The sequence below is a fragment of the Lagopus leucura genome, unplaced genomic scaffold, assembly GCF_019238085.1.
Source record: "Lagopus leucura isolate 7727_CA_CO unplaced genomic scaffold, USGS_WTPT01 Super-Scaffold_100004, whole genome shotgun sequence".
NCBI lineage: Eukaryota > Metazoa > Chordata > Aves > Galliformes > Phasianidae > Lagopus > Lagopus leucura.
The window spans coordinates 40302487-40328249 of record NW_024962264.1 but is presented as its reverse complement, the minus strand read 5'-3'; the positions used below and the strand labels follow the sequence as shown (position 1 = coordinate 40328249).

Genomic DNA, 25763 nt, shown 5'->3' with positions numbered 1-25763 from the left:
TCAGGACTGTCAGGGCAGCTCTTATAATTTGCTCCTGCTCTTCTCGTGGTAGAGATCTCCAACAAAGACTGAAATATGATGCAGGAGATTCACAAATTCCTGCAAGCGTTATAAGTTCTTTGATAAAACAAAAGCAGGACACCTTGTTCTGCCGTTTCCCACTATTGTTTCTGCACTGCTCGTAGGGTAAGCATCCAGCAAGGTCACACCGTACCCTTGTGGACGGCACGCTGTGTCTGAGCCATAGGTTACCTCCCAGGCAGTGGCAGAGGAGCAGCGATGGTTTGGTACAACCTCTCCTGCAGCAAGGTGCATCCCAGCAGAACCATCTGTGTCCCTGTGAGGTCAGCGGTCACTGAGAACCTGCTTGTATTGTTTTCTTTCTCTTGCATGTTATCATGCTTAAAATACTTCAGTTGAATATAGATTACTGGTTGAGCTTACGGAATATACACTGACAGCTGGAAGGGAAGAGTGGTCTTGCGTTGCTGATTGGTCAGTTACTGAATCTTTTAGCTTACAATGAGGATAACGTTGCAGAGCACCTGCAACAGGAATCTTACGTCAGCTGGGCTTTTAGGTTCCTGTGATTTAGTTCACTGCTCATGCGCTGCTAAGATGAGACTCTTTGCTGTTTCCTGTTAGTAATGCACATTTGGTTATCAGAACTTCAGAACTTCCTTTCTGTCAGAATGTCTTAGTGATGAGCCTTGGCAAAAAAGTATTTCTTCCCTAAAATGACACTGTGCATCTTCCTTGTTTTTTTTTTTTTTTGGATCTTTTGTAACCTACCTGCATTCTGTGGCATGGCTGTACTTCTGCGGCAGAGGCACAAGTAGCAGTCCCAGCTGCAGCAGTTGGAAATGCTATTGCTTTTTGCACATCAGGGCTCAAGATTAAAGTCATCTCAGTGACAGCTTTAGCTTTTTTAAATATTACTGTTATTATACTTCTATCGTGCAACAGTGAGACATGGTGTCCGTCAGATGCTCCCTGCACTTGCTGCCTGAAAATGACGTTGCCTTAGGAAATTATGGGGAGATTAAAAAAGAGAAGTGTTTGTGCTGGCTGGGAGGGCTCCCTGCCATTTGTCAGTGTCTTTGGGAGCTGGAGCTCGCTTGTGAAAATTCCCTACAAACAAATGCTTCACTGATGAAAAATGCGAGGTGCCTGTGCCTCCTGCCCTTCCTGTTGAAGGATTACTGGAGCTTTTTTGTTCTTTACATCTCATCTATGGTATTGAGGCTTTAGCGTGCTTCTTGAGGGTTGAATTTGGCCTTTAAATTTCTAAAAACTTGATTGTTAGTACCAAGTAACAATAGCTTCTTCTGTGCTTAAATTTATAGGAACAAGGAATTCCCTGGTTGTGTTTCCAGCTGCTGGACTTGGAACAGGAAGCTGCCCGTAACACTGGCACTGCTGTACGTGGTACAGTCAGATCTAAACTTCTATGAAGCAGCAAAAGCAGAAAATGAGGTGCTTTGTTATGGGCAATCCTCAATCATCCTGGGTGGAAAGTTGTGGAATATCTTGTACCACACATCATATATCCAAATTTTTCTATGTACAAAAGACAGAGCACACTTTGTTTGCTTTCCCTGATTGGGAATTACAGCTTTGGGGTTTTGATGGTTCCCAGTTTGTCTGCCAGGAAACCTCTAAAGTTTCCTTGATGTAACTTTATAAAGTTTTCTAGTTTCTTACCACTGACCCCAAATCTCAATGATTCCCAGCTGCTTTCTTACTGGGACAAAGAAGCTGTTGCCTCTCACGTGGTAGTATGGAGTGGACCCAGATCCTGCCTGGAGGACCAAGGAGACTGACCCCAGCACTGTCCCTTCATCTCCTTTGCTATGGAAGCAAACAACAAGCATCAGAAGTAAACCAACACGTTTCATGGTTTGTATTCTTTTCTTCAATTTATGTTTGGCCTCTTTGGAAGTTATTGCTGGAGGATGCTCTGACTAGCTAGCTTTATAATATATCCCACTCCATGTCCACATGGCCAGGTTCCTAAGGTCATAGGCACTGGCTGTAATTCCAGATCTGGAAGGCGTTCTACATTTCAAGGCTTTTGCTGTGGCTCAAGCAGCTCAAGAGAAGTCTTCATACAGAATACAAAGCTGTGCTGCTGTGTTGATACAGCAGTCACTGAATATTTATAACTTCATAACAGTACATCTGCAGTGTTTGTGGGAGTGCTCCTCACAGAAATGGGAGGTTTCCCCAGAGAACAGATAATTTCCTGAAAATGTTTAATCAGTCCATTTAAAATAGAATTTTAATTAGCCTAAAACCATATGTGGACACTAATGCTCCTCTGCAAGATTCTCTCATTATTATAAAATCCCAATAATGTCTTTTTGGCTTGCTTTTATTTGTAATGGTTCTTGGCACAGTAAGTTAGTGATTGAAATGGAGGAAATACGACCCTCAGGGCTTGTAAGTCTGAACATCAAATCCACCACCACTCATCCCCCCCCACCTCCCAAATTTTGGTCACTTTAACGTGTAGCCAGGGATCAGAAGTTGTGCATAATTTGAAGGTTTCTGATTATAAAGTTTTTCCTATCAAAACTCTTAAGTCTTTTATAGTATGCCTGATGCGGAGCTTGCTTTGAAAACCTTGGGTTCCTAAAGATGTCAGTGAATAACAAGTGAATAACAAGCAACTGAGAGGAGGGGAAAGATTATGATCTCTGTGAGGCTTTCTGGGACAGTAGTATATTTGGCTGCTTTTTAATACTGTTTCCAGAAAGCTCAGATAACAAGGGCTGGAGAAGTCTCTGTAAGGTACTAGTTAAAAGATCAAATATTCTTTTATACCCTCTCCAAGTTGGATGTGTGTTCATTTTCTTCTCTTGTGTGTATCAGCAAACCTTTTCACATCCTCCAGTATCATCACACGCTCACTTAAATAATGGAGTATTTCACTGCATAAATGCAGACTATTCTACTCGTGAACTCTATTTTGCGTCTTCACTTTGAGAATTCTTTTTGGTTTATTCTGGGTATGGCTTGATCTTAATTTATTAGACAAAACACTTTCCTTTAAATACAATTATTTTAATTACTTTAATGCAGTAGTACATAATTAGTACTGATTTACATTTTAAATTTGTACAGTTTTACTTTAGAAAATTAGTTTCATTTTTGTCTGTATGTGTTAAGACTCACAATTTTTATTCCTATGGAAATAAAGTTTCCATAAAGTTTATACAAAAATGTTCTAATAGAAAGTAAAAACTAAATTTTGCATATAATCTCTATATAATCATAATCTTTAACTTTTCATTCTCTTCCTCTTTGATGTATAAAATCTACTTAACAATGGAAAAATTGAGCAGTTTGAAAGCAATCAAAGCATGCAATATATATAAATATATATATTTCTTCAGCTGTCATGTGGACAAAAAAGTTGGCAAAGACAGACTGAAATTCAGTGCTGACTTCATAAGAAATCGTACTCATTTGCTTTAAGTGATAGAGAACTTCTTCCAGAGCTGGCCCAGGTGAGGGATCCCACAGTGCTGATGGTGCAGAGAGGCTGCGTTGCTGTGCTGTGTGCCAGCACCAGAGCCTCTTGAGGTGCAGCCACACGGCGTGCCAGACTGGGGAAAGTGACGCACAGCTGGCTGAAGAGCTGCGCTGTAAGAAGTAATGAATAATGTTCATGACTGAATGGACTTGTTTCTTTTTTTCTTTTTGAATAATGAACATAGTAGTGGTTGAAATGAGCATGAGAAACTCAACCTTGCAGTCCACCTGCTGGATCAAAAGGTCTGATGGGCTGAGTGCTTAAATAACCAAGAGCTTCTGCGTTGTTGTTTGTTTGGAAAATCAGGATGTTAGCAATAGAAGTGCAGTAGTTGAAGGTTTGCAATAATTAAACACTCAGATTCCCCTACAACTTCTCATAAGAAAATGCATCAGTAGGAATTGGCATTAGACTGCTAACAGACAACTTTTTTTTCCCCCAGATTTTAACTTTTAACTGATTTATTTCTTTCAGGAATGGTCCAGTCCTCCCAGGCACTGCACACACTGAATGTTCTCATTACTTTGAGGGAGGACACTGATACTATAAACGTCAAACATGGTTTCTCAGAAGACTTCTGAACTTCACCATAAACACACAAGTTTTCTGGTCTATGCAGGTAAATGAACACTCCCTCTTAAACCTTGTTGTTTTTCTCTTAAGGCCATCTTCCTGTGAGTGAGGTAAAGGAGGAAGGAAAAATCCTCAAACCCAACGTACCAGGGCTATTTTGCTTCTTTACAGCTATGGTGTGTGAGCCCCTATGTAAATGTTTTGCATTTCAATCAGCAGCATCCTCAGTGCTGTTGTACTATTGTATCCCTGTACCAGTATGAAGACAGAAGAAAGCTACAGAGGCCTATTTGTAGAAGCAGAGATCCTCTGAATTTGGAGAATTCACAAGAACAATGTACAGAATGTGAGAGATAAACTGTATTTTCCAGGTTTTCCCACATGCAATTCACCTTCTAAAATTGATAGCGACCACCTATTCTAATTTCAGGGGTAATTCCACATGCTTCTATGAACAATTCATCTCACATCAGCAATCTGCAGCTTACAAGCACCTCTGCTGTTACTAAGTTGTTAACTGTAACAATTTTGTCCAGCTTCAGAACTTTTTTTTAGCCATTTGGTGTAGCTCTAGTCAAAGGAACAGCCATAACGCAAAACCACGTTTGGAGCTGAGCTGCCTCTTGAAGAGGCATCGACAATTCCTTTCATTTTTAGGTCAGAGGACTGGTATTTTTAGTTTTATGAGAATTATGGAGAAACTTGAACAAATAACTGTTAGAGGATAAGCAGCAGGAAAGGAGGTACCTGTTTTACAGTGGGCACTGTACTCCAGTAATGAAAGAGAGAAATACAGTTCTCACTGGGAGAGACAGCCCCTCCTTTGTGTGTGGAAAAGAGTGGCAGGAAAGACCTCACTGAAGGGTATCTATTTTCAGTGCTACCAAAAATCCCCAATGCTACAATTGATAAAACATATCATTCTCCAGACTTGGAAAAGTTGGAAAAGCAAATAATTAGTTAATTTGATTCACAACCTTTATTACAATTCTCCTCAGGGATAAGTTGTATCATTTTGTTGTTGTGAACAAATCACACTTTGTCCCTTTTATAACTCAAGCAGTGCAAAATACTGCTCATAACTGAAACTTATTTTGAAATTTTCAGTATTCCTACTAAGTTCTAAACTTATCTGAAATAAAGCAATGAAGCTGAAGAAGAAAATAACAACTCTTGGAGCTGCTCTGCCCAGACTGTTCTTGTGGAGACCAGCAAACCAAAGAAATCCAGAGCCTGTGAAAATCAAGGTACCTTGAATTTATAAAGATCTCAAGAACAAGACTTGTAGACATGCTAAAAAGATGCAGGCATTCTTGCTCTTGGCCTGAAACTTATAACAACATCCATTCATCATTGTCAATAGATGAGGGATTATCAAAGTAAATTTACCAGGTGATTATTTCACTATGCTCCCATGCTCAGAATAAATACAAGATAATTCTTGAAGTCTGCCTACAGCCTCAGCTGCTGAGCTGACTTCAGTTTCTGGTAACTGTTCTGAGAACAGAGTCTGAAAACAGAACTGATTAAAATTATACAGTAAACAAGCAAAAATGATGATTACTCTAAAACATTTATTTACTCTTATTTCTTAGCAGCAAGCCTAATGATGAATTTCATTGAAAGGTATACATACAGTTTTAAACTGCTATGTGATTATATATAGAAAGACATAGGTAGAAAATAATAACAAAACAAACTATTCCAGATCTTATTAGATGCCAAAAAGTAAGACAGCCAAAATCGGTAACAGAATCATCAGGAAATCCTGCTGTTCAGGGAGAACATCTCACCATGGGGAAGTTTTCTAGCACTAAAATGACCTTTAGTCTTCAGATTAATCAGCATTTCTGTACAACTCTATACAACATTTTTCCACCTATACAACTTATTAAATATTGAGTATGTTTGACATACATGTACATTCTGCATGTGGGGCTACAGTCTATCATAGCTTTTAGCCTTTTAGAGAACTAACTGCTTGCATGTTTGCCTTGCTGTCAGAACAGGTTAAAGCCCGACAGAATAATTTCTAATATAAACCAGGATGTCTGATGGTTATGTTTTCTTTTTTTGTGTGTGAAATCAGACCTCTGATCGAGATGCTCTTCCGTTCTATTGTTATGCGAATGAACTCTGATGAAAAGTACTTCCACAAGCATTAGTTTCCATGACAAATAATGTCTTGTGTATTTTTTTGTATACATGCTCTTACCTCTGTTAATTAGGCATCTCTTCCTTCACTGCTGGAGTCCTAATTGGACACTAAAAAGAAATAGATGCAATTAATGACTAGTCATGTATATATCAGAGATAAATTAGGCCAGTACAGAACGTCTTTCAAAGTTAATATTTCACAAAATATGTACATGAATCACTTTTGTGTGTTTTCCTTCAAATATAAGCACATGTCCCTGGGAGCAGAGGAGTAATAGAGCATCCACAAAAATAGGTGAGTGTTGTGTGGGAGAATGATGTGACATGAGGTGGGTTTTATACTTTTGTACTTCTAACAGCAAGGATAGCCTCTTTGGGTGGTTAAAGGAGTGCACTTGTGAAGGGTACACAGATAAGTCACTTGTCTCTCTGAAATCTTTAGTCAACAGTTTACCTGTGGGCTTGCCTCACAAAGGCCTGATTTGGTGACAAGTGGGCAGGAAAATGATTTTTGTTATTTATGTTTGCTTTGTCATTATTACTTATGTATGTACTTACATGTTTAATGCTGTAAGCATTAAGTGAAGCTACAAAATACTTAAGCTGGAAATAAACCAGGCTAAAGCTGTAGCTTCACAAATCCAACAGCTACCACTGTACATTTTCAACAAATATGTTTGCAATACTGGCAGCCCTGATTGCAATGTGTGCTGTTTAGGTAAAAAAAAAAAAAAACCCACAAAACTTGTTTTCTTTGTAATGACTTCCACAGCCTCTAGTGTAGTGTACACATGTACAAGTGTTTATAGGTTCTTGAAAAAGTGCTGAGTTATTTCAACTGGGCTAACAGGATTAGGTAAGGTAGTCTGAGTTCTCAGTGATCCACATGTCAAAATGAGAGGCTTTATTTGTCTTCCTATTGGTTAACAGGCTCCAACTGAGGTGCTGGTTCAGGAAACGTCTGCTTAGACACCACCTGGACGCTGGAGTAGAGTCAACTGTTGAATAAGCAGACTGCTAGCAGCTTGGACTGAAAGCAAGGTGCTGATGAGGGCTGTGGATCAAAGCCAAGTGTTGGGGATAGCAAACTTAATCAATGAGCTGACAGTTTGTGAAAGTCGAGTAGTGCTCTTCTGTGTGTGCCTTTTGGATAAAGCTGAGGAAGAGATTTGGTCTTTGGCAGCTGGTTAGCAAACTTAATTGAACTCTACTGCCTGCTTTACTGTAATAGGTGTCTAAAAAGCTGGAAATCACAATCTGGAAGAAATTTTGCTGGAGGTTGCTTTTACTGAAGTGATGACTAGCTGGATGCAGTGCCTTAGAGGAGTGGGTCTCTGCATAGCAATGGATGATGAAGTTGTTATTTCTTGGATATGAATGCCATTTTCAGTGACAGCGAGATGCTATTAATGACCAGTTGTCTAAGTACCTACTGATTAACAGCTCAGCTATTAAATATTTTTCAGTCCAGCTCCCTGTGAAATTTCTGTGGAAAAAGCCCTTTGCCTTCCTCAGCAGACCACCTTCTGTATCAGTCTTGACAAGGAGCTGGATGAATTGCATGTTTGCCCCGTAGGTGTCACCGGAGGACTAAGCATCTGATGTGCTTCCTGAGACTTACCTTCATTTAAAACTATTATGTAAGTTACTGCTTTTTTTTTTCCATGGTTAATATTTGCATAATGTAGTATTAGTCTTCTGAAGTCCGTCTGAGTTCATCTTCTGCAGCCTCTGTCCTGCTTCTTACCAGCAGTAACACCTACTACTCAGTTCTTGTTGTGATAAATGAGGAACAGAGTATCAGTTATTCCATATTTGGATGAGTAATCTTATGCAATAGTAAGATTCAGTAATACTGTGCAAACTCTGTATCCCTAACACAAGACCAAGTTACAGGTACCACAGAGATCAGCTATGAAGATTTTATCTAACTATAGGCAATTCTTAAAGAATCTTATGTAGTTTTTGCAGTCTTGGACTTATTTTTAGATGCTGGATGACTAAAATCTGTGGGATGTGGCATGTAAGGTGCCATAATGTAACTGAACTAGAAGGCAGATTTTTAAATCGTGTTTTCAGAAACAGCTAAGCAATGCTCATAGAGGTAGTTCAAATGCCTAAAAGGTGCAGATAAGCACTGCATAGGATTTTAAAAATGGGTGTGTGCTACAAAACAGGGATGCCGAATGCCTGTGGAAGCCTCACTTCTCTGCTGGCTTTCCAAATCAGATCTAAGCCTAATTTAGGGATGAATTTTCCCATAGGCAACAGGCTACTTCTGGTTCAGCGCTACAGCACTTAAGGAAAACTGCCAAGGAAAATCCTAAATACCTCCCCCAATTTTCTTGGCTGCTCACATTTGAAAATGGAGCTTTGGTCCCCAGATCAAGGATGTATTTTCATTAAAATTTATTAAAGCTTTATTATCGTAGAGCTGATAGCTGACTTATATCCCTTATTGAAAAAAAAAAAAAAAAGATATTAAATGCCTGTGGAAAGACTGTATATGTAGTATATGGTAATGAGATTAATTAGTGTCTGTACTTCTCCAGAAATGAACATTCTACATGCTTAGTGCTTATTTTGTTGTCCTTAAAATAGTTTTGTTTTTTTTTTTGTAGAGAAAGCACTCGAAGTGTGACAGAACTTCCTTTTTGTTTCAAATGCATTTTTTTTAAATGTACATGTCATTAGATCCTATAATAAACTGTTGCAAACTGAGACATGGACTTCAAGATATCATCAAATGCTATAATGGAAGATTGAACTTACTGCTGTTCTCATTAATAACTTTCATTACAGTGGAATAAGATCAAACTTATCAAGAAACTAAAAATCACGTTCCTCACTTATTTATAGCGTATATTTCCTTCTCATTAAAAATCAAATTCCCTTTCTAACAGGTTCTTGATATGCTCTGTTTAAATTCCAAATCAAGTCTTCAAAAACAGCCTATAAAAATGGATATCCAAATCCTGATTTCAAACATGGCAGCAAAAGCCCATGATTTTAAAGGTACAGCTGGAGAGTCTATATGCAGGTGTGAAAACCAGAGTCGGTTAAACAAAGCTGAAAACTGCTAACATCATAGCACTGTCTTATTCAGTGGCATATGGTACAAAAAGTTTCACAAGTGAATGTTCTCTGTTCCACTTTCCTTAGAACTATTAAAGAGAAAAGAATGTAATTATCTTTGATTCAGGCAATTCATATCTGGATTTAGATGATACTTTTTCTGACACCTTTCTTTACTCATCATTAATACACTCCAGCTGTAGATGGAGTTTCATCTGGTAAAAATTCTTACTTTCAAGGATTTAAATCTCTGATAGTGTACTGCTGGACAGAACCAGGGCCTACATAATGATTCTTCCCATTGTATTTCTGCTTTATATTCATCACAGAATACAAAATAGCATAACAGATGGCAAGGAGGTTAAGAGCAGGAGGGGACATAGTGATCATTAGCAGAGTTACTGGGTAATACAAGCCTCATTGTTACAGTAAATTTTAAATTCTGGTGTTGCTACTACATTTCTGCCTGCATGTTTTACTAACTAGCTGAATGCTGGAGAGAGGACAGCAACACCGACCAGACTGATGCGGCCTTAAAAGAAAAGCCTACAGCCATGTGCTTTCCAACATTCGATCTCATGTCACAGTGAGCTTTGCCTTGTCTACAGAGAATAGATTTTAGCTCTGAGCACCATATGAAGGCTGAAAGGACTCAGCCCACTCGATTGCAGGCTGCTGCACCCCTACCAAGCTGAAATAGTCTGAACTGCAACTCTGCCACAGGGCCAGTAAAAAATTTCGCTTATTTACAGCATCTCAGCTATCCAGTCTATGTAGATATAACACTGTGTAATAGAATAAATCAAAGCAGTACTGTGGATTATTTTTCCTCTCTTGTACTAAAAAGAAATATCTTTTGTGATTAATTTAAATGCAAAGATTGTACTACTAAATCCAGTGTAAAAAGAATCCACTACATTTTTTCTCCAAAAACTTGTATATACTGAAGTTTAGAGAAATCATAGACCTAAAGCCAGTAGCACCCAAAACAATATTTTCATAACAACAAAATAATTTGCAGGAAGTACAGGTGATTTATTCAGCTGCAAAGACCATTGAATCACAAAGGTAAAAAGCATTTTAAATGACTAATGGTATAGCTTTTGATTATTGAATCACAATTCTGAACTACTGTGGCAATAGGAAGCTCATCAAGAATTTGCAAGTGCAAACTGGTAGCTGATTTACAAGTAAAATACCCAAGTCATCAAGTAAATTGTCATAAAGGAATCATCTAATCTAATCTGACAAAGCAGTAGGAAATAATGACAACAGAAAAGCTGAGCTGCGATGACCTCCTCAATTTTCTCCCTCATTAACTCTCACTGAGCTTATTCTTGGGTTGCAATCTCAACTCCATGTAAGTCCTGGCTGCGCTCCACCCACTTAGATGTAAAAAGATGCAGACTATGCTCATTATGAAGCCAATGCTTTGCATCCAACCTTAGCAGTGTACTTATTAACATTACAAGTCTTTGGTGTTTTGAAAGCCAAAAGAAAGTGTAACTTACCATTCAGATTTTCCTTTTCTAGTCTCTTCCCTGTACTGGTGGCCCTAAGGTGGCACACTTTATCCTTTAAATAAAAAAAAACACATGAATTAAGAACCAATAATAGAAGTTTGCTTTAGAAATAATAAATAACTCTATAAAGCTGTACTCTAGGATTCTGAACACTGCCCTGAGTCCTGTGGTGTTTGTTTTCCATCAGCAAGATTCTGGAGTTAAATTACAGAGTCTTGAGCTTTAATTTTTAACATTAGACAACTGATTTTTTTTTTTTTTTTTTTTTTTTTTTTTTTTCCCCCTCAAAAACCCAGGGAAGACCACTCAAGTTCAGTGATAGCATGAAGCTAATTCGTTATGTTTGCAGGTTAACAGTGAAAGACTTCTATGGCACAAAACAAAATTCATATATACGATGAAGGGTATAAGCAACCCTTTTCCTTAAGCAGTGAAATCAGGTCAAGTAAATCCTCCCTCAGATACAAGCACCTTCACATTAACAACAACAAAAAAGACCTATGCTGTATGCTGTTATCTTCTGCACACATTCGAGTCCACCTCCTCCCTGTGTAACTCCCCAGCTGATGGAGCAGCTCTGCTGTTCCCATCTGGCCGCTTTGCTGCAGTGACATTCAGGGAGGGACCCCCCAGCACTGCTGAGAACAGCTCATACTGAGCTGCTGGTGTGTAGTCTGGGTGTTGTACACCTGAACTGTTCTAAGGCCTCATGCTTTTGTTAATAAGTGTTCCACTGTGATGACAAAAGCTCCTCTGATTTTTTTCAGTAAATACAAACAAAAGGGCATTTAATCTCTCCTTGTTAGCAATATCTGATAGCTCTCCCACTCCGTAGAGCAGCAGCCTTAGTATTCCTCTTTCTACTAGATTTATTCAAAAGGCAACAACAAACTATTTTTGTTAATGTATGACCTCATATAAAACGAGGGCATGACCTCTTCTTCCAGCTATCTTGTTGGAAGTAATTAACAAACTTCTTCACTGTGCCTTTCTCCTCAGCCTATCATCTTGCTCTGATGCAATTTTTTCAGTGACTCACTGTGTGGGCTTTTATAAATCTTGTTTTTGTGCACTTCATTTTACTCCATTCACTGAATATAAAGGAGCTGAAGAGCTTTTCTGAGAATTGTGAATTTCTAGGTAGAATCAACACTTTCAGACAGGCATAAAGCCTGATGCAGTCAATATATATTAACAATGTATGTTCGAAGTAGTCATATTTATGTTAGCTGACAGTGCTCAAAAGCACATTTATTTTGTTCAGCTACAGAAAGATGGTGGTTTCATAAAAGATGCATGTACCTATGCCTCACTTAACAATGTAAAATAAAACCTTAGGAGATCAACATATTTAACTTGGGATTTTAACCAAATGCAGCAGCACCGAAATTCAACCACAATAAATTCAGGAAGCATCTCCAATAAGCACCAGTGGAAACAGGTATCTACAAGCAGCAAGTTCCTTGGGAGCTGATGGGCATATAAATCATGACAAGATAAATCACAGCTCTAATTTTTGATCTCATATATAGGAGCCAAAGCACAAGAGTTTGTTTTCCAAACTTCTGACCAAGATTCCATCAAGAAACATAAATATTCAGACTCGTACCTGTGGAGTGGGCTGCAGTCTCTGTTTTTCATTCTGCCACTGTTTACATCTGTCAAGGGATTTGTCCACATAAACTGCCCCCTTTTTCAGTTGTTTCTGGACATGGATAAGATCTCCACATTCAGCAGGGATGTTGTGTTTCACAGCAGCCATGTCAGTGTGTTTTCTGCATGCTGCTGCAAAACGTAGAGATAAACATTAGTACCTCATTTAATGCCTCTATGATCTGAGTACTTTTTTCAAAGGCATGTAGTGCGATTTTGCCATTTGCCATTAGTTAAACTCACCATCCTTAGGATGGCTTTCCCTTTCCCCACTCCTTTATTTCTCTTTCTTTCTCTCATTCCCTTTTTTTTTCCTTTCTTTTTTGTTTTTTCCAAATAAGAGAAATACAATGAATCAGTGAAGTATCTACCATTAGTCTTCGGCAGCAGAGCAAGATCTTTCTTAAGCATTTCAATCATTACTATAGCCTGTATTCACAGACTCACCATTAGTGACAGCTCACACAGTAATTTCCTTCTAGTGCTAAAGCTATAGTACAGACATTTTAAAGGAAATTATTGACATGTTAAGACACAACATTTCCACAATATTTCCCCCCCTACTCCTTCTCCAACTTCAAACATTGCGTTTCTCAAAATCTGGGGTTGAAATGTGGTCAGAAAGCATCATGAAATTTTACATGATTCTTTTTCTCCCCAGTTGTAATTATCAGATACACTGAGTGATGAGAAGATGTCAGAATCTCTAATCCTCCAACAGATTACAGTGCAGGTGCACAACAGAAGGGAAATGTCAGGGAGATGTATGCTATCAAATTCACGACTTGGTCCAAGGAGGTGTAGCAGCATGGCTATATCCAGGATATTGATACTGAGGTGGCTGGAGTCTATCTCTGTATGAGGATGTTGCTAAGGGACCATGAAGCACCTGTTTCAAACTGCACAGAGAATACAGTCACATTAAGAATTTAAACCATTATTATTAATTAGGTCAGTTTTTCTATTGTGATATGCACTTATATCTTTAGGTGAGGAAGGACCATGGTCAGAAAGTGAAGAAAACAGCTACTGTTTTCTCACCTTTTGATCACTTGCCATGCTAGTTTGGCAGGAATCTCTATTTTTTATTTCTCATCTCTGCTGTTTCTGTTTTGACAGAATAATAACCCTAATGACTTGCATCTGAAATGAACATTCAGAGATCAGACCACACACACAGTAAGATGTAGAAGGTACAGTGTTCTTTTCCTCAGTGGTTTAGTGTTCATGCCAGTAGCACTGGGGACTCTAGTCTCCCTGTCACAGAACAAAACAGGCTGTCGCATGCTGCTCTATATGCTTTAATCCTGATCTATTTGTTAGAAGAACAGATAAGAAAAATATTCACTCAGCATTCATTCATTTTGTATGTAACATTGTTAGTTACTTTAGGGTACCGTTAAAGGAATTTGGTAGCAACATTTTGATGTGCTACAACTCAAATAACAACTGGAATGCCACCAGTAATTCATTTTACACGGATCTTGGGGCACCCAGGAGAGAACTTAGGCTCCACTCACTGCTGCCTTTCCACGGCTGGAATTAAGTGAGCGCAGCTGAGCCCTCCAGTCTTTCCTTTACTTGGTTTTAATCACAATGGAGAAAGCAAACAGAAAGGCATAAAGTAACTCTGGCTCTACAAATCTTTCCCAAAGGACTGTAACTTTTATTTTTCTTTCTTTAATCTGATCTCTTCATGCTGCGATAGCATTAAGGATATAAATCACATGCAGGAAAATAGATGCTAAGTCAGTCAAAATCAAGTCACAGCAGTTCTCCACTAGTTCTGCTGAAAAACACCAAAGAAGTTAAAGAGCTAAATTGAATTCTGTACCGTGCTTCCTGGCATCGCAGTACATCTTGTCATAGTCGCTGGGCATTTGAGTGGCTTTTTGCTGAAACACTGCAAAGTTAAGAACATAAGGAAGTTAGTCAAAAATGATAATAAAAGACATGAATTCTGGAAGAAGGACAGAGGCTCACGGAAGTAGGCTGAAATACATCTTATTCAAGGCTAAAAGTATTTCTCAACCCACTTGTCAGTCTAATACTAATTACTTGAAAAATTGCTCTGTTGCACAGAATGGTAGGATTACTGATACTATAGATATCGTGAAAAGAGCTTTGAATAAAATAAGAGTTATTATATTGACATTATTTGTTTAGAAAAAACACTAACACACCTCAGTTTCAGAGTTCTTCACATGGTACCAACTATAGCTATAGCCTGTATCTTACTTTGGGGGAAAGCTAAGGCAGGAAAACCAATAGTACCAGCTAAGAATGACAATACTTAAGTCAGAATATAGGCATATTTTTCTCTAGCTAATACAGGCTCCAAGAACAGCAAATCTTGACTGCTTTTTCCCTAATTCTTGCCCATTGCTCATTGTTGTGAGGCGCCTAGAGTACAGCCAGCCTGGGTGTGCCCTGAAACACTGTGAACTTTTGCAGGCAGCAGATGTAAACTCCAGATGGCTTCTAACTTAACTACTGTCGGAGATGCATTTCCCTCTTAATTCCCATTAGTTCTCAGTTCTGATTTTAGCGAAATCCCCTTGATAATCTAAAGCAGTACTTTGCAGAGAAGTCATCTTACTGACATTGCTACAAAGCAGCACGTGGCCATTTCAGTGAAACAAATCTTTGCTTTGGAACCAAGGCCAGGTACAACAGAGCTGTGCACAAGCAGCATGCTGTGCATGGCACCCTGTGGGCTGGGCTCCTTGCTCACACAGACCAGGGAAATCCAGCATCCTCAGTTTGCTCCTTGCCTGCCTGCTCAGGCAGCCGCATATGATGCAGCAGTTTCTCTTAGGAAACTTGTGAAATGGAGCATGAAGGGCACGGTGACTTTTAAACTCTGCACATGCCATATGGAGAGGTGAAGAAGAAACAGCTCCTGAGAGGGTGTTTCCTACACAGCAGTACTCCTGAGTATGCCAGTACAGGAGGAGATGATGAATGAAAACAGCTGGGGACTTGGTGTTCCTGAAAATGTTATCGGACAGGTTAAATGGATAGGGTAAAAGAACTACCCAGGCAGTGCAATCTGTCGATGCTGCATATCTAACCTCAGCCTAATACTGATATATTTTAACATTTGTAGTACTCCTCTCTGTGATTCCCAAAGAATCCTCCTAAAGGTGGCCACGGCGTTACTTAAAATAGTGACTTCTTTGAAGAGAGGAAGTGGAAGTACCTCAACGCTGAGGTAATGCAGGCAGCCAGGATTTCACTGTGTAAGGAGGAGGAGGGATGCACTCCACAATGTCCCTGATTGGAAAGTACTTTAATTGATAGGCTATGAAATTTCTGCTGAGTTTTGCAGTCTTGGAGTAATCAGAAATGGAATTACTCTTCTAGTTTTTCCAACTAAAACTGTTAAAACCACTTTACTTGCTGCATCTTGTTGAAATTATTTTAGTTGGCAGCAAGTACTCAGTGTGGGTGAAGTAAATGAAAACAAATTATTCCTGCTTCTGGAATGCCTGGAAAGATGAACACACACTGCTGCATGACTGCCACAGGGTTAGGGAAGACTCAAGTGATTCACTCTTTCATTCTCACACTTTAATTACTGCTGAAACTCAGCAGAATGAAATAAACAGGTTACTTTGTACAGAGATTCGTTCTGTTCTTGTGCAAAATACAGTGAATATTCCTATGGTAAAACAATATTATCAATATAGCATTTTTTTAGGTGTCAGAATGCTACGGTTGTTCAACTGAAAAATATTTTCAGATCCTCTCTGCCATAGATAATCCAACTGAAAAACAGCAGTGCCTCTATATAACATGAATCTTCAACAATATCTGTAAGATCATAAAGACAGTCCTTTTCAATTCATAATCACATTGTGCCTGGCTGAAGTACCTGAACAGGTCAAATACTATGAACTAAATATCCCTCCCTTTGGTTGCTACACAGCACAGATGAAGTTCTTTGTATGCCCTAAGTAGAAAACTGAAATATTTAAAATCTAAGTCTCTTGCTTCATAAAATACTCTGCTTGCTACAGAATGATAGAGAACTTAACAAGAACTGTGATGAGTAGAAAGTGCCTAGAAAGAGAGGATGCAAGTTTTTTACTATATCCATAGTTTGACAAAGAGAACATAAATTTGATTTTCAGAATGAGCTGAGATTCTAAGACAAAGCTGGGATGGTAAGGAATTATAGTTGCACAATGACATTTCACAAATTGCTTGATGATGGGCCAATAAGAAGTGATATAATAATCAAAATGTGGAAGAAGTTACATTATGAAAGCAGACAGCTCGTATTGGTAAGAGGCACGGGTATGGTTTGTCATCTAGATTTTACTTTACCTGTCTACACTACAAAGCCACATTAATTCTGAAAAAACACACAGCAGTTTTGCACCTTATACTGCTGATTCAAGTAAAGCTTGACTGATTAACTGATCCTCCAGAATGTGCAAGCTAATCATACCATCACCCTGATGCTACTTACTCAACACTTTTGGCAGAGCAAACGCAAAGAAGAGACAGCAAAACAACCACTAACCACCATTAATTTGAATTCAGTTTGCTTAGGGAAATTAATGATGCAGTTATTCATCAGCTTAGTTGAGCTGGTGTTCCAAACAAAATTATCTACTGCCCTGTTTTGTTTAGGAGACATTCAAAATTAAAATCCAGGGGAAACCAAATCTTTATAGAAACGCAAGGCAAATTAATTAATACACTAGGGTTGCACTTATTAACACATCTCAACTTGGCTGCAAACTGGAGTCAGTTAGCAGGCTAGCTGGAATGAGCTGCAGTGGGAGACTCCTATCGTTGCCTACTCCATCCTCCCTGCCACAATATTTGAACAGTTCAACTGAGCGTGCATATACCAAGGCAAATAAAGCTCACAAATTCTTTTGTTGGTGTGGATTAGATTGTAAATTAAATGTAGCACAGTGAGGGATGACAAATACACAGGGAATAGCAAGGAAAGAATAAAGTAGGATGATGCTTTTTATTCAGGAGATGAGAACTATGCAGTTGTTTGTTCACACCTTTTTAGATCTCATTTTCCGTTAGCCAGTTTTGTTTGCTTACACACAGAGCATTGCTCAGGGTGAGCCCTGGAGATGCAGTGCTCAGAGATGATTAAGGGCCGTTCCTAAAGCTATACAAAATATTTCGTTTTCAAGATTAAGACAAAAATTCTGGTGATTCATAACATCAAATCAGCTAAGGAAATGAGGTACTGTAAGCAGTACGGCCTTTTTTATTTTTCCAAGGAATGCAGCTGAGCACTGAACAGAAGCGCAGCAGCCCTGTCAGTCTGGCCTAGCCTCATCCAGGCACTGTGTAGAAGGAGTGTGCTGTGCAAGGAGGCTGAGGTGGCTCAAGACCAGAAGTTGCCCCATCACAGTGGCAGTGGTGTCTGAATGACCTCAGACCATCAGAAGGCGAAAGCGTAGCTGTGCCAGTGTGGGAAAACCTGTGACTACATCTGCCCTGGTACAGAAACTGATGTGTTCTAAACACACTGTCAGACACTCTTAGGACACTTATGACAGTACACAACAGTCATTTCATCAGGATAAAGACTAAGCAATGTCAAGGGCACTCATGGGAACACCACACTGTCACATTGCCCCAGTACTTGCAGGCCAATGCACGTGGTCTGAGTTACAGTTCCAGCATCAGCCTCTCACCACAACTGCATGGGCTGTTGTCAGCCTCTGCCTTGCACAGCATCATCAGTGAGTCAAGGCTGATAAACTCCCATTTTCCCAAATGAAAAGTAAAATTCCAGTAGCTCAGTTAGCCTACTTGTATATACTGCCTAGGTTTTAAAGTGTAGATCCTACTTTGAAAGTGACTATTAGAAAAGGCTTGCGAAGCTCTGCTCTCCATTAATCAACAGCACCAAGTGGTAATCTACGCAGAGCATGGTTTTTGCCTAGTGCAAGCTTGTGACACCATGTATTTGAAAGCTACTTCTAATTATAAAGAGGGCTATTTGCTAGCTCTCTTTGTTGCTATTCTCATAGAAACAGTGCCGCTTTTGCTTAAAGCAGAAGATGCTCTTTCATAACTTCATGGACTTCAGCGTGTTCTGAAAGCTGTCATGGGAATTCAGCCACTTGCTTTGTTCTGACTGACAGAAAAACTAAATTAAAACAGAAGCCCCAAAACACAATTCATTTTTGTTATGCAATGCTTACACTACTTTTTTTGTCAATAAACAACCTCATAGTTCTCCATCCCCTCTGTGGATGCAACAAAGACAGAAAGAAATCCTTCCCTTGCAGCTCTGCAGACTATTAGCACAACAGTCCAGAGTTCAGTCAGAGCTCAAAGCCTGTTTGTTCTGCAAACTCTCAGAGCACGTGAGGATCAAACTACAGGTGACTGTACAGCCTTAGTAGAGCCCTTCTGTGAACCATTCTCTATCCCTGTTTTTCCCAGAGAACCTGCATCTTACTGAATATCAGAAGGCAGTTATGAAGATCAACCAAAACTGTGTAGTGAAGACCTGTTTCTTACAGAAATATTATCTGTTTTAGAATTTAAAAGATATTTAGTGAATGGGCATGGAATACAGACTGGGGGAGGATGCCTGGGTAACTAAAAGCTGCTCTGTGGAACTTCTCTCTCCACCAAGGCCCCAGCAAAACTCATATAAGTCACTGAAACTGGCACAGGCTCACAAGTCTCTGATATCAGGCTGCTGACTCAGGATTAGATATACTAATGAATGTGAAGTTCTGACCACTCACAGCAGCCACTGAAAACAATGGGATCTCTGCTCTGAATGAGTAAAGTGCTGCAGGACAGTGTTTATCCATGGCATTCTAGTTGCTTCGTACTGGGTGTCCAAAAGCTCAGTGGATATGGAATGACGCTGCAGCTAGGGCAGGCAGGAATCGCATTTTAATCAAAAATGAGAATGGAAGAGTTTTGCATCTTATGCTTGTCCACTTTAAACACCTGATGAAACAAAACGCCCGGGACAAACAGCAGCATGCATATAAATATTACATATTTAAGGATTGTATCCTAATGTTTGTGGCAGGGAGAAAGAAGTAAAACTACTAAATGACCTTAACTTATAACTTTTTCATTATTTGACTTTGCATCTTCGGTAACGCTCTTTTTAACATAATATGTGGAAACAAAACCTGAAACCATCATCTGTTTGTTTGAGAGATGAAAAACGTACTAGCCACAGCAGCTTTATTTTACATCAGTTAGATTAAATTATAAAGCAACGGATGCAAACACATGCAGATTTTAGGGATGGATTTGAATAAAATGTTCTGGTTCTTACTGCTGAAACAGTCTTTTCAGTTCTGATTATAGCATTTTTAATATATTAAACTAGAGACAGGGATACTGCTAGACTGGATGAATAACTTTAACAGTTGCTGGAAAGGACAAACAAATAGCAAGAGAAATCTTCCAGCTGAATTTCTGTCACTTCTGCCTAACATTTCACTGTCTCAGAAATGCCTGCACAAAATAGAAGAGTGAGAAACCCCCAAGCTGGAAGCAGTGTGACTGCCAAGGGAAGCAGAGGCCTAAGTGGCCAAGTGAAGTGCTTTTAATTTTCTCATTTATGGTGCAGATAAATGAACTTGAAACAGAAGCTGATTTCACAGAACAATAGAACAATAATTTGTCTCCCACTACTTGCTTATAAAAGCCAGGTTCACATATATGGTATATATGCACCATAGGCCCATCAAAGCAGTTGTGCTGAAAGTCTCCTCCTTAGTGAACAGTTTGGGTAGACAAAGCAGAAACCCTTCAGTGCAATAGAAGACAGTAAAAGCAACCTTCCAAATAAGGCACCTTCACAGGAAGGGTTTCCAAGTCACTGGAATGCTTATGATGGAAGACCAGGATCTGAAACACTGCTCTAACCATCCCAGTAAAGGCAGGTATTTCAAGATTTTTGTAATTTAACAAACTCCCTGTACACATCTTGCATTCTTGCAAGGTGCTGTAATGATTCATCCTTCTGCCTCCCAAACCTGCTGTAGAAAGAACTACTAAATGATGAAGACATGCCCACACATTCCAGCCCTCTCCTGAAGTTATACAGCCTGAAGCTAGCTAGGAAGAATAAAACAGATCTTTGACTGAAACAGGAATGACAAAGGAGGTGCTTCTGTCTGTGATAGGAAGATTTTGGGTAGTAGTAGTCCTGCCTTAATGCACAGGATAGAGTAAGGAAGCTTCTGGTTTCCTTCTCAAACCCGTTTTTTGCTATCATTTATTCTTATGCATGTTCTTACACAACTGGAAGATTCCTTTAGAGAGAAGATTCATGTATCTTGGGGCTTATACTGAGATCCCTGAAAGTTCACATGAACTTCTGTTACTTTGAAATTTGGCTTCAATCTGAATTGGGCTAAAAGATAGCATTGTGTTTCCAAGAAGTTCCACCATTTTTCTCAGAGATGGCAAAAGGGCACAATCCTTCCTCACATAGTAATTTCTAGCACTGCAAGAAGGGAATTTCAAAGGAGTCCTCACATTGGCATTTCTCTCTACTATTCACATCAGGAAAACAGAATGCAGTTAACAACTCTCAGAATCAAGGCAAAACAATTTGATAAAGAAACTGAAAGGAAAAGCTACTCAAATAGTACATTCTGTATTATACTGTTAAAACAGACACACTCACATCTAGCCCAGTGATTCTTAATCTTCCATCATTTTGTCATATTTTTTTGTAAAATTAAACCAAAAAAGTGATGTTATCTTGGATGCAAATTGGAAAGTATCATTAGTCAGACATGTTCTCAGCTCATTTGAAAGGTGCGAATAGGTAGACTGAAGCAACTGATTTGCTGGTTTGGAAATAGCTGAACAAAGATCTTAGTCTTTTAAAAAATATAGTATTCATAAAACAGAGCAGATGTCCACATTCTATCAGCAAATACACAGAAGCAAGCACAAACCTTGTACTATGTACGGAGTGTTCTCATTTCTGACTCCTGAATGCTCGGGACGAGGGGCAGGAACGGGCGGCCTGTTCATGATAAATGATTTGCGTTCTTTCCTTCTCTCCTCATCTTCCTCATCCAGTATCAAATCATACAGATATTCATCATATTCTACAAAAGTATATGGGTGGTCCTCTTCATCATCTTCCTCACTGGTATCTTGGTCTTCTCTGTAGCATGCTGTGTTCAGTCCATGTTCTGTTTCACTTCTCTCCTCCACAAAATTCCTCTCTGAAAAAGTGAAAAATTATGTTACATTGATAATAAAGAAAGGATATTAAGACTTAAGATTTTCCTAATGTAACTTATAGTCCTAATTTCACTTTTAAACTAAGGTATTCCAATTTTCACCAGCTTCATCGTCTAAGTCAGTAGAAAGGATATCTGAAAGGAATAATATCAGCTCCAGGGCCTTCTCATGATTTCACATCAGAATATCGAAATTAGATGCTAATTCATTAGCTCCAAAATAAATCTTACTTAAGAGCAATGCCGCATGCCCCAGTCGCTCCCACAAGAGTCATAGGAATACCTTACTTACTAATAAAGCTAAGAAAGGAGTCCCTGTGGATCTTTGGCATTTGGGGAAATCACTGTTTGCTGCTGCAACAGTACCTTAAGAATGGAAACATTTCTGAAAAACACTGGGTTTTGTCTTTCCAACATTTTCACTGTCCCATTTATTTTTGAGGATTTTCTGGAGAGGTACTATAGGAAAAGGTTAAAAGAAAAATTAAAAAGCTCTCTGAAGGATAAATGCAATGTGTGATCTCTTATAATTTATGCTAAGACTGTTCAACACTCCACACCCAAGTGATCTCCCTGGGTCTCTCCCTACATTTAAGAGTATATCTAAACAGAACTTGCTGCCCTTTAGCTTTGGCATTTTACAGCTTTAAAAGGAATTGATAGGTTTTCTCATACCTGGGTTTGTTTGGATTTATTTGTATTTAAAACTCCCACAGACTGTTAAGAGTTAGGAAGCTGTTATAGAAACTGCCAATTCCATGGTTGTTTTCACCTTTCCTTGTGCTGACCTACTCTTTCTGTGCAAACACCAAACTTAGTGCAGTGAGCCATATTTTCCTACTGTTGTAGTAAACTGTACACACACGTATCTGCTAAACTAGGCTATGCTCACTACCATAATTTTAAATCCTTGGGCTTCTATCTGTTTATGGTTTCAGAGAAGCTTAACAGTGCCTACAAGTGTGACACATTTACAAATGAGATGTATCCCTTAAAAACAGCTTGTACTATTAATACATATTGTATTTTGGTTCTGATAAATTAAAAAAAAATTATACCATATTTAATATGAAAAATATTTTGTTTGCACGCCATTATGAAAGTTCTATTTCTTTCTCTGCAGGATTTTCTCCTTTAACCCTCACAGTGGGCACTCTCATGCCACTGCCAAAAAAAAGTCTTCAAAAGAAAAAACTTAACTTTTAGGTCTTCCACAGCAGTAGCTGACTAAAAATACACAGCAGTGACTCATTGGAGCTCTTCTTTAAAAGTAAGTATTATCCCAGTTTAGCAGGATCCTGATGGCCCCATCGTCACATCCCAAAATGAAATGAAACCAAGCCTAACATTTCAGGAAAATTCACAGCATGTCTTCACAGCATGTCTTAACTGAACGAGTCACACAGATGTGTTTCTAGCTGCACTGGCCTTATCAGCAGCACACGACTCAGCATAGGACACTACACAGCAGAGAAGCTTTCTCTGCCAGTATCCATATACAGATATACAGACAGAAACTGGCATCTGGCAGAGAGCAATGCATCACTACTTAATGGTGTAGCCACATGAGAGCTATCCCAAGATAGGCATTTATATCAAGCTTGCTCTAAAAAAATCCTGTGTGTCAAACTTGCCCCCTCATTTGTGCACATATATAGCTACAGTTGAGTATTGCACAGCAAGCAGAATGCATCTGCAGTTGCAATGTTATTGTTTCGCTTTGTTTTGAAATCTGCAACTTCCTGCATAAAATCAGCTTTTTTCTTCATGGCAGAAAACAGGAGAAAAACCAACCTCAAGCAGGCTATAAAGCTAAAAAGCTATCTCTGGGTACTTACGTGAACATCAAAGTCCTTCATTATGGTAATTCAGGATTCTATTAGATTAAGCCACATTTAAAAACAGAGTTTGTGCACACACTTACACGTGGAGTCTGTGACAAGGTTTTTTTCCTACATGATTTTTAAAAGACTATTTAAGCTTGAATTCTTTTGCATGCTTATTTTTTCCCAATGAGAGAAAAAAAAGATAATCACTCCTTCTGAAATAGATGCAAATAGTATTTTCTGCTTCTCATACTTGAATCAACCCACAGCTGAACATGTTAGATTTTTATTTTCAGGCTGAAATATTAAAAAAAAAAAAAAAGGAAAGAGAATCAAGGCATTTCATTAAAAGTCACAATTTCTCCTTCTCCTTTTGGTTTGTAACACAATATAGTGTTTTGTTTCTAATCGCAACATTGGCTAAAATGAAGTAAAGTACTGCATTACTTCATTCTCTCATTTCTGTATTCTTTCCGTGAAATTCATTCAGTCAAGATAGCATTCAATATTTTTAATGTAAATATTTTTTAAAAATTGAGAAAAAATACAAGTCCAGTGTTTTATCTCGGAACTCTATTGTGTAAATCCAGTATTTCATGTTATTAGGCACCTTTCTGAGATGTGCAGAGTGAGGAAAAGCTGAAACCTGAACCCAGCAGCCCACACCAGAGTACCAGCTGACCTACCTGGTCATGAAGACCTCGTTGCAGCAAATTTCACAGGTATGTTTGTGCTGCAGAATTAGAGCCATACTGCCTAACTACTACTATTAGAAGTGATCGTATGCAATTTCTACTGCAGCACTTAATGTGTTTGCACTCACGCTTGTATCTGTGGCTACTTTCCTCCCAAGCTCATACCTTGTGACAATTGCTGCGGCTCATCCTGTCTCAGGGTGCCAGGCAGATTTCGAGGAGGAGGTGGGGGCGGTTTTTTGGAGAAAAAGCATTCTTTGCTGTTTTCTTCATAATCACAGTCAGGTATGCTGGCATACAAATTGTCAGGACTGTTGACAAAGGTGTAGGAATCTTCCTCCTCAGTTTCCTCTGCACTGTCTTCTACACCACCTTTTTCTTCCTTATCCACCTCAGCTTCTTGTTGACATTTTGATCCAATTCCGTGTTGATCTCCTGGGTTCTGCTCAACTTACAATGTTAAAGAATGCTTTATTTCACTAAACATTTGCTATCTTGAAACATTTCCCATTTCAAGGATTCCCACAGAAGCAACACAATGGCTAATAAAACTTTTATGAACTAATGCAGCAGAAAGACTGTCAAATACATATTGCCAGTGATCAGCTTTTAAATATTTACCAAATCAACAGTGGAAGTTTTTATTATATCTTGCTACTCTGGTACACAATATCTTTGTGCACACAGTATGCTAAACTATTTTGGAGTTACTGTCAGAATGAGATCACATCCACTTACCATGCCTCCATAATTTTTATTACTGGATTTTCAGTGCAGCACAGTGCACTACTTAGGAAAACAAGTTACACAGTTCTGTGAGCTATGGCTTTGTTTTTCTACAATGGATTTTGGATGCTTATTTATATCTCTGTAAAATGAAAACAGCACTGCCCTTGGAGACACAGCTGTACTTCTGGGGAAATTTTGTGGGGCTTCTAGGTTTTCAGGGGGCTGTGGACCACAGGTTCATCCAGTGAAAGGATGAACTTTCAACACTACGTACAGCACCAAGATTTGGGTAGTCCATGTAAGTGACGTAAAGTGAACTATACAGGTCTGTCAGCAGAATTACAGTCAATACAGAGCTGGTAATACAGAGCCCTTTCCATTCTGAGTTACCCCTTGGGAAGGCCTTTATTTCATCACTGGTTAAAGTGGGAGATTAGGGCACATAGTTGACTAACATGGCCAGCTGTTACAATTTACATTCTTTTTCCTTGCATCTACCCTGAGATGCTCCTATATACAGAGGGAACATGATAGAGACAGTAGATACATATCAGGGCTAACAGATTTCTAAGCTACATTTTTAGTGTCGATTATATTACCTAGACATACCAAAACAGCAGGCTTAAACACAACAAATAAGAAATTGCATTTATACACAGAATATGAGACAGTTGGAAAGATACAACTGCCAAGAAACCAATAAGACAAGAACAAGATAAAGTTTAGTTTCATAAATCCATGACAATGCAAAAATATATCTAACT

The 25763-nt window shown here is 38.8% G+C and overlaps 1 protein-coding gene across 1 annotated transcript in view; it reads right to left on the bottom strand.

Annotated features, from left to right (window-relative positions):
• Positions 1 to 5120: 5120 nt before the first annotated feature.
• The window catches only part of BANK1 (B cell scaffold protein with ankyrin repeats 1), a 109765-nt gene continuing 89122 nt past the window's right edge, over positions 5121 to 25763 (bottom strand). The window contains exons 8-14 of the mRNA XM_042870958.1: positions 24436 to 24720; positions 21456 to 21731; positions 14354 to 14422; positions 12476 to 12651; positions 10855 to 10918; positions 6327 to 6376; positions 5121 to 5344 (exon numbers count right to left, since the gene is read on the bottom strand). Of these exons, the coding sequence (XP_042726892.1) occupies positions 6366 to 6376; positions 10855 to 10918; positions 12476 to 12651; positions 14354 to 14422; positions 21456 to 21731; positions 24436 to 24720 (881 nt within the window). The 3' untranslated portion in view covers positions 5121 to 5344; positions 6327 to 6365. The remainder of the gene's footprint in view (positions 5345 to 6326; positions 6377 to 10854; positions 10919 to 12475; positions 12652 to 14353; positions 14423 to 21455; positions 21732 to 24435; positions 24721 to 25763) is intronic.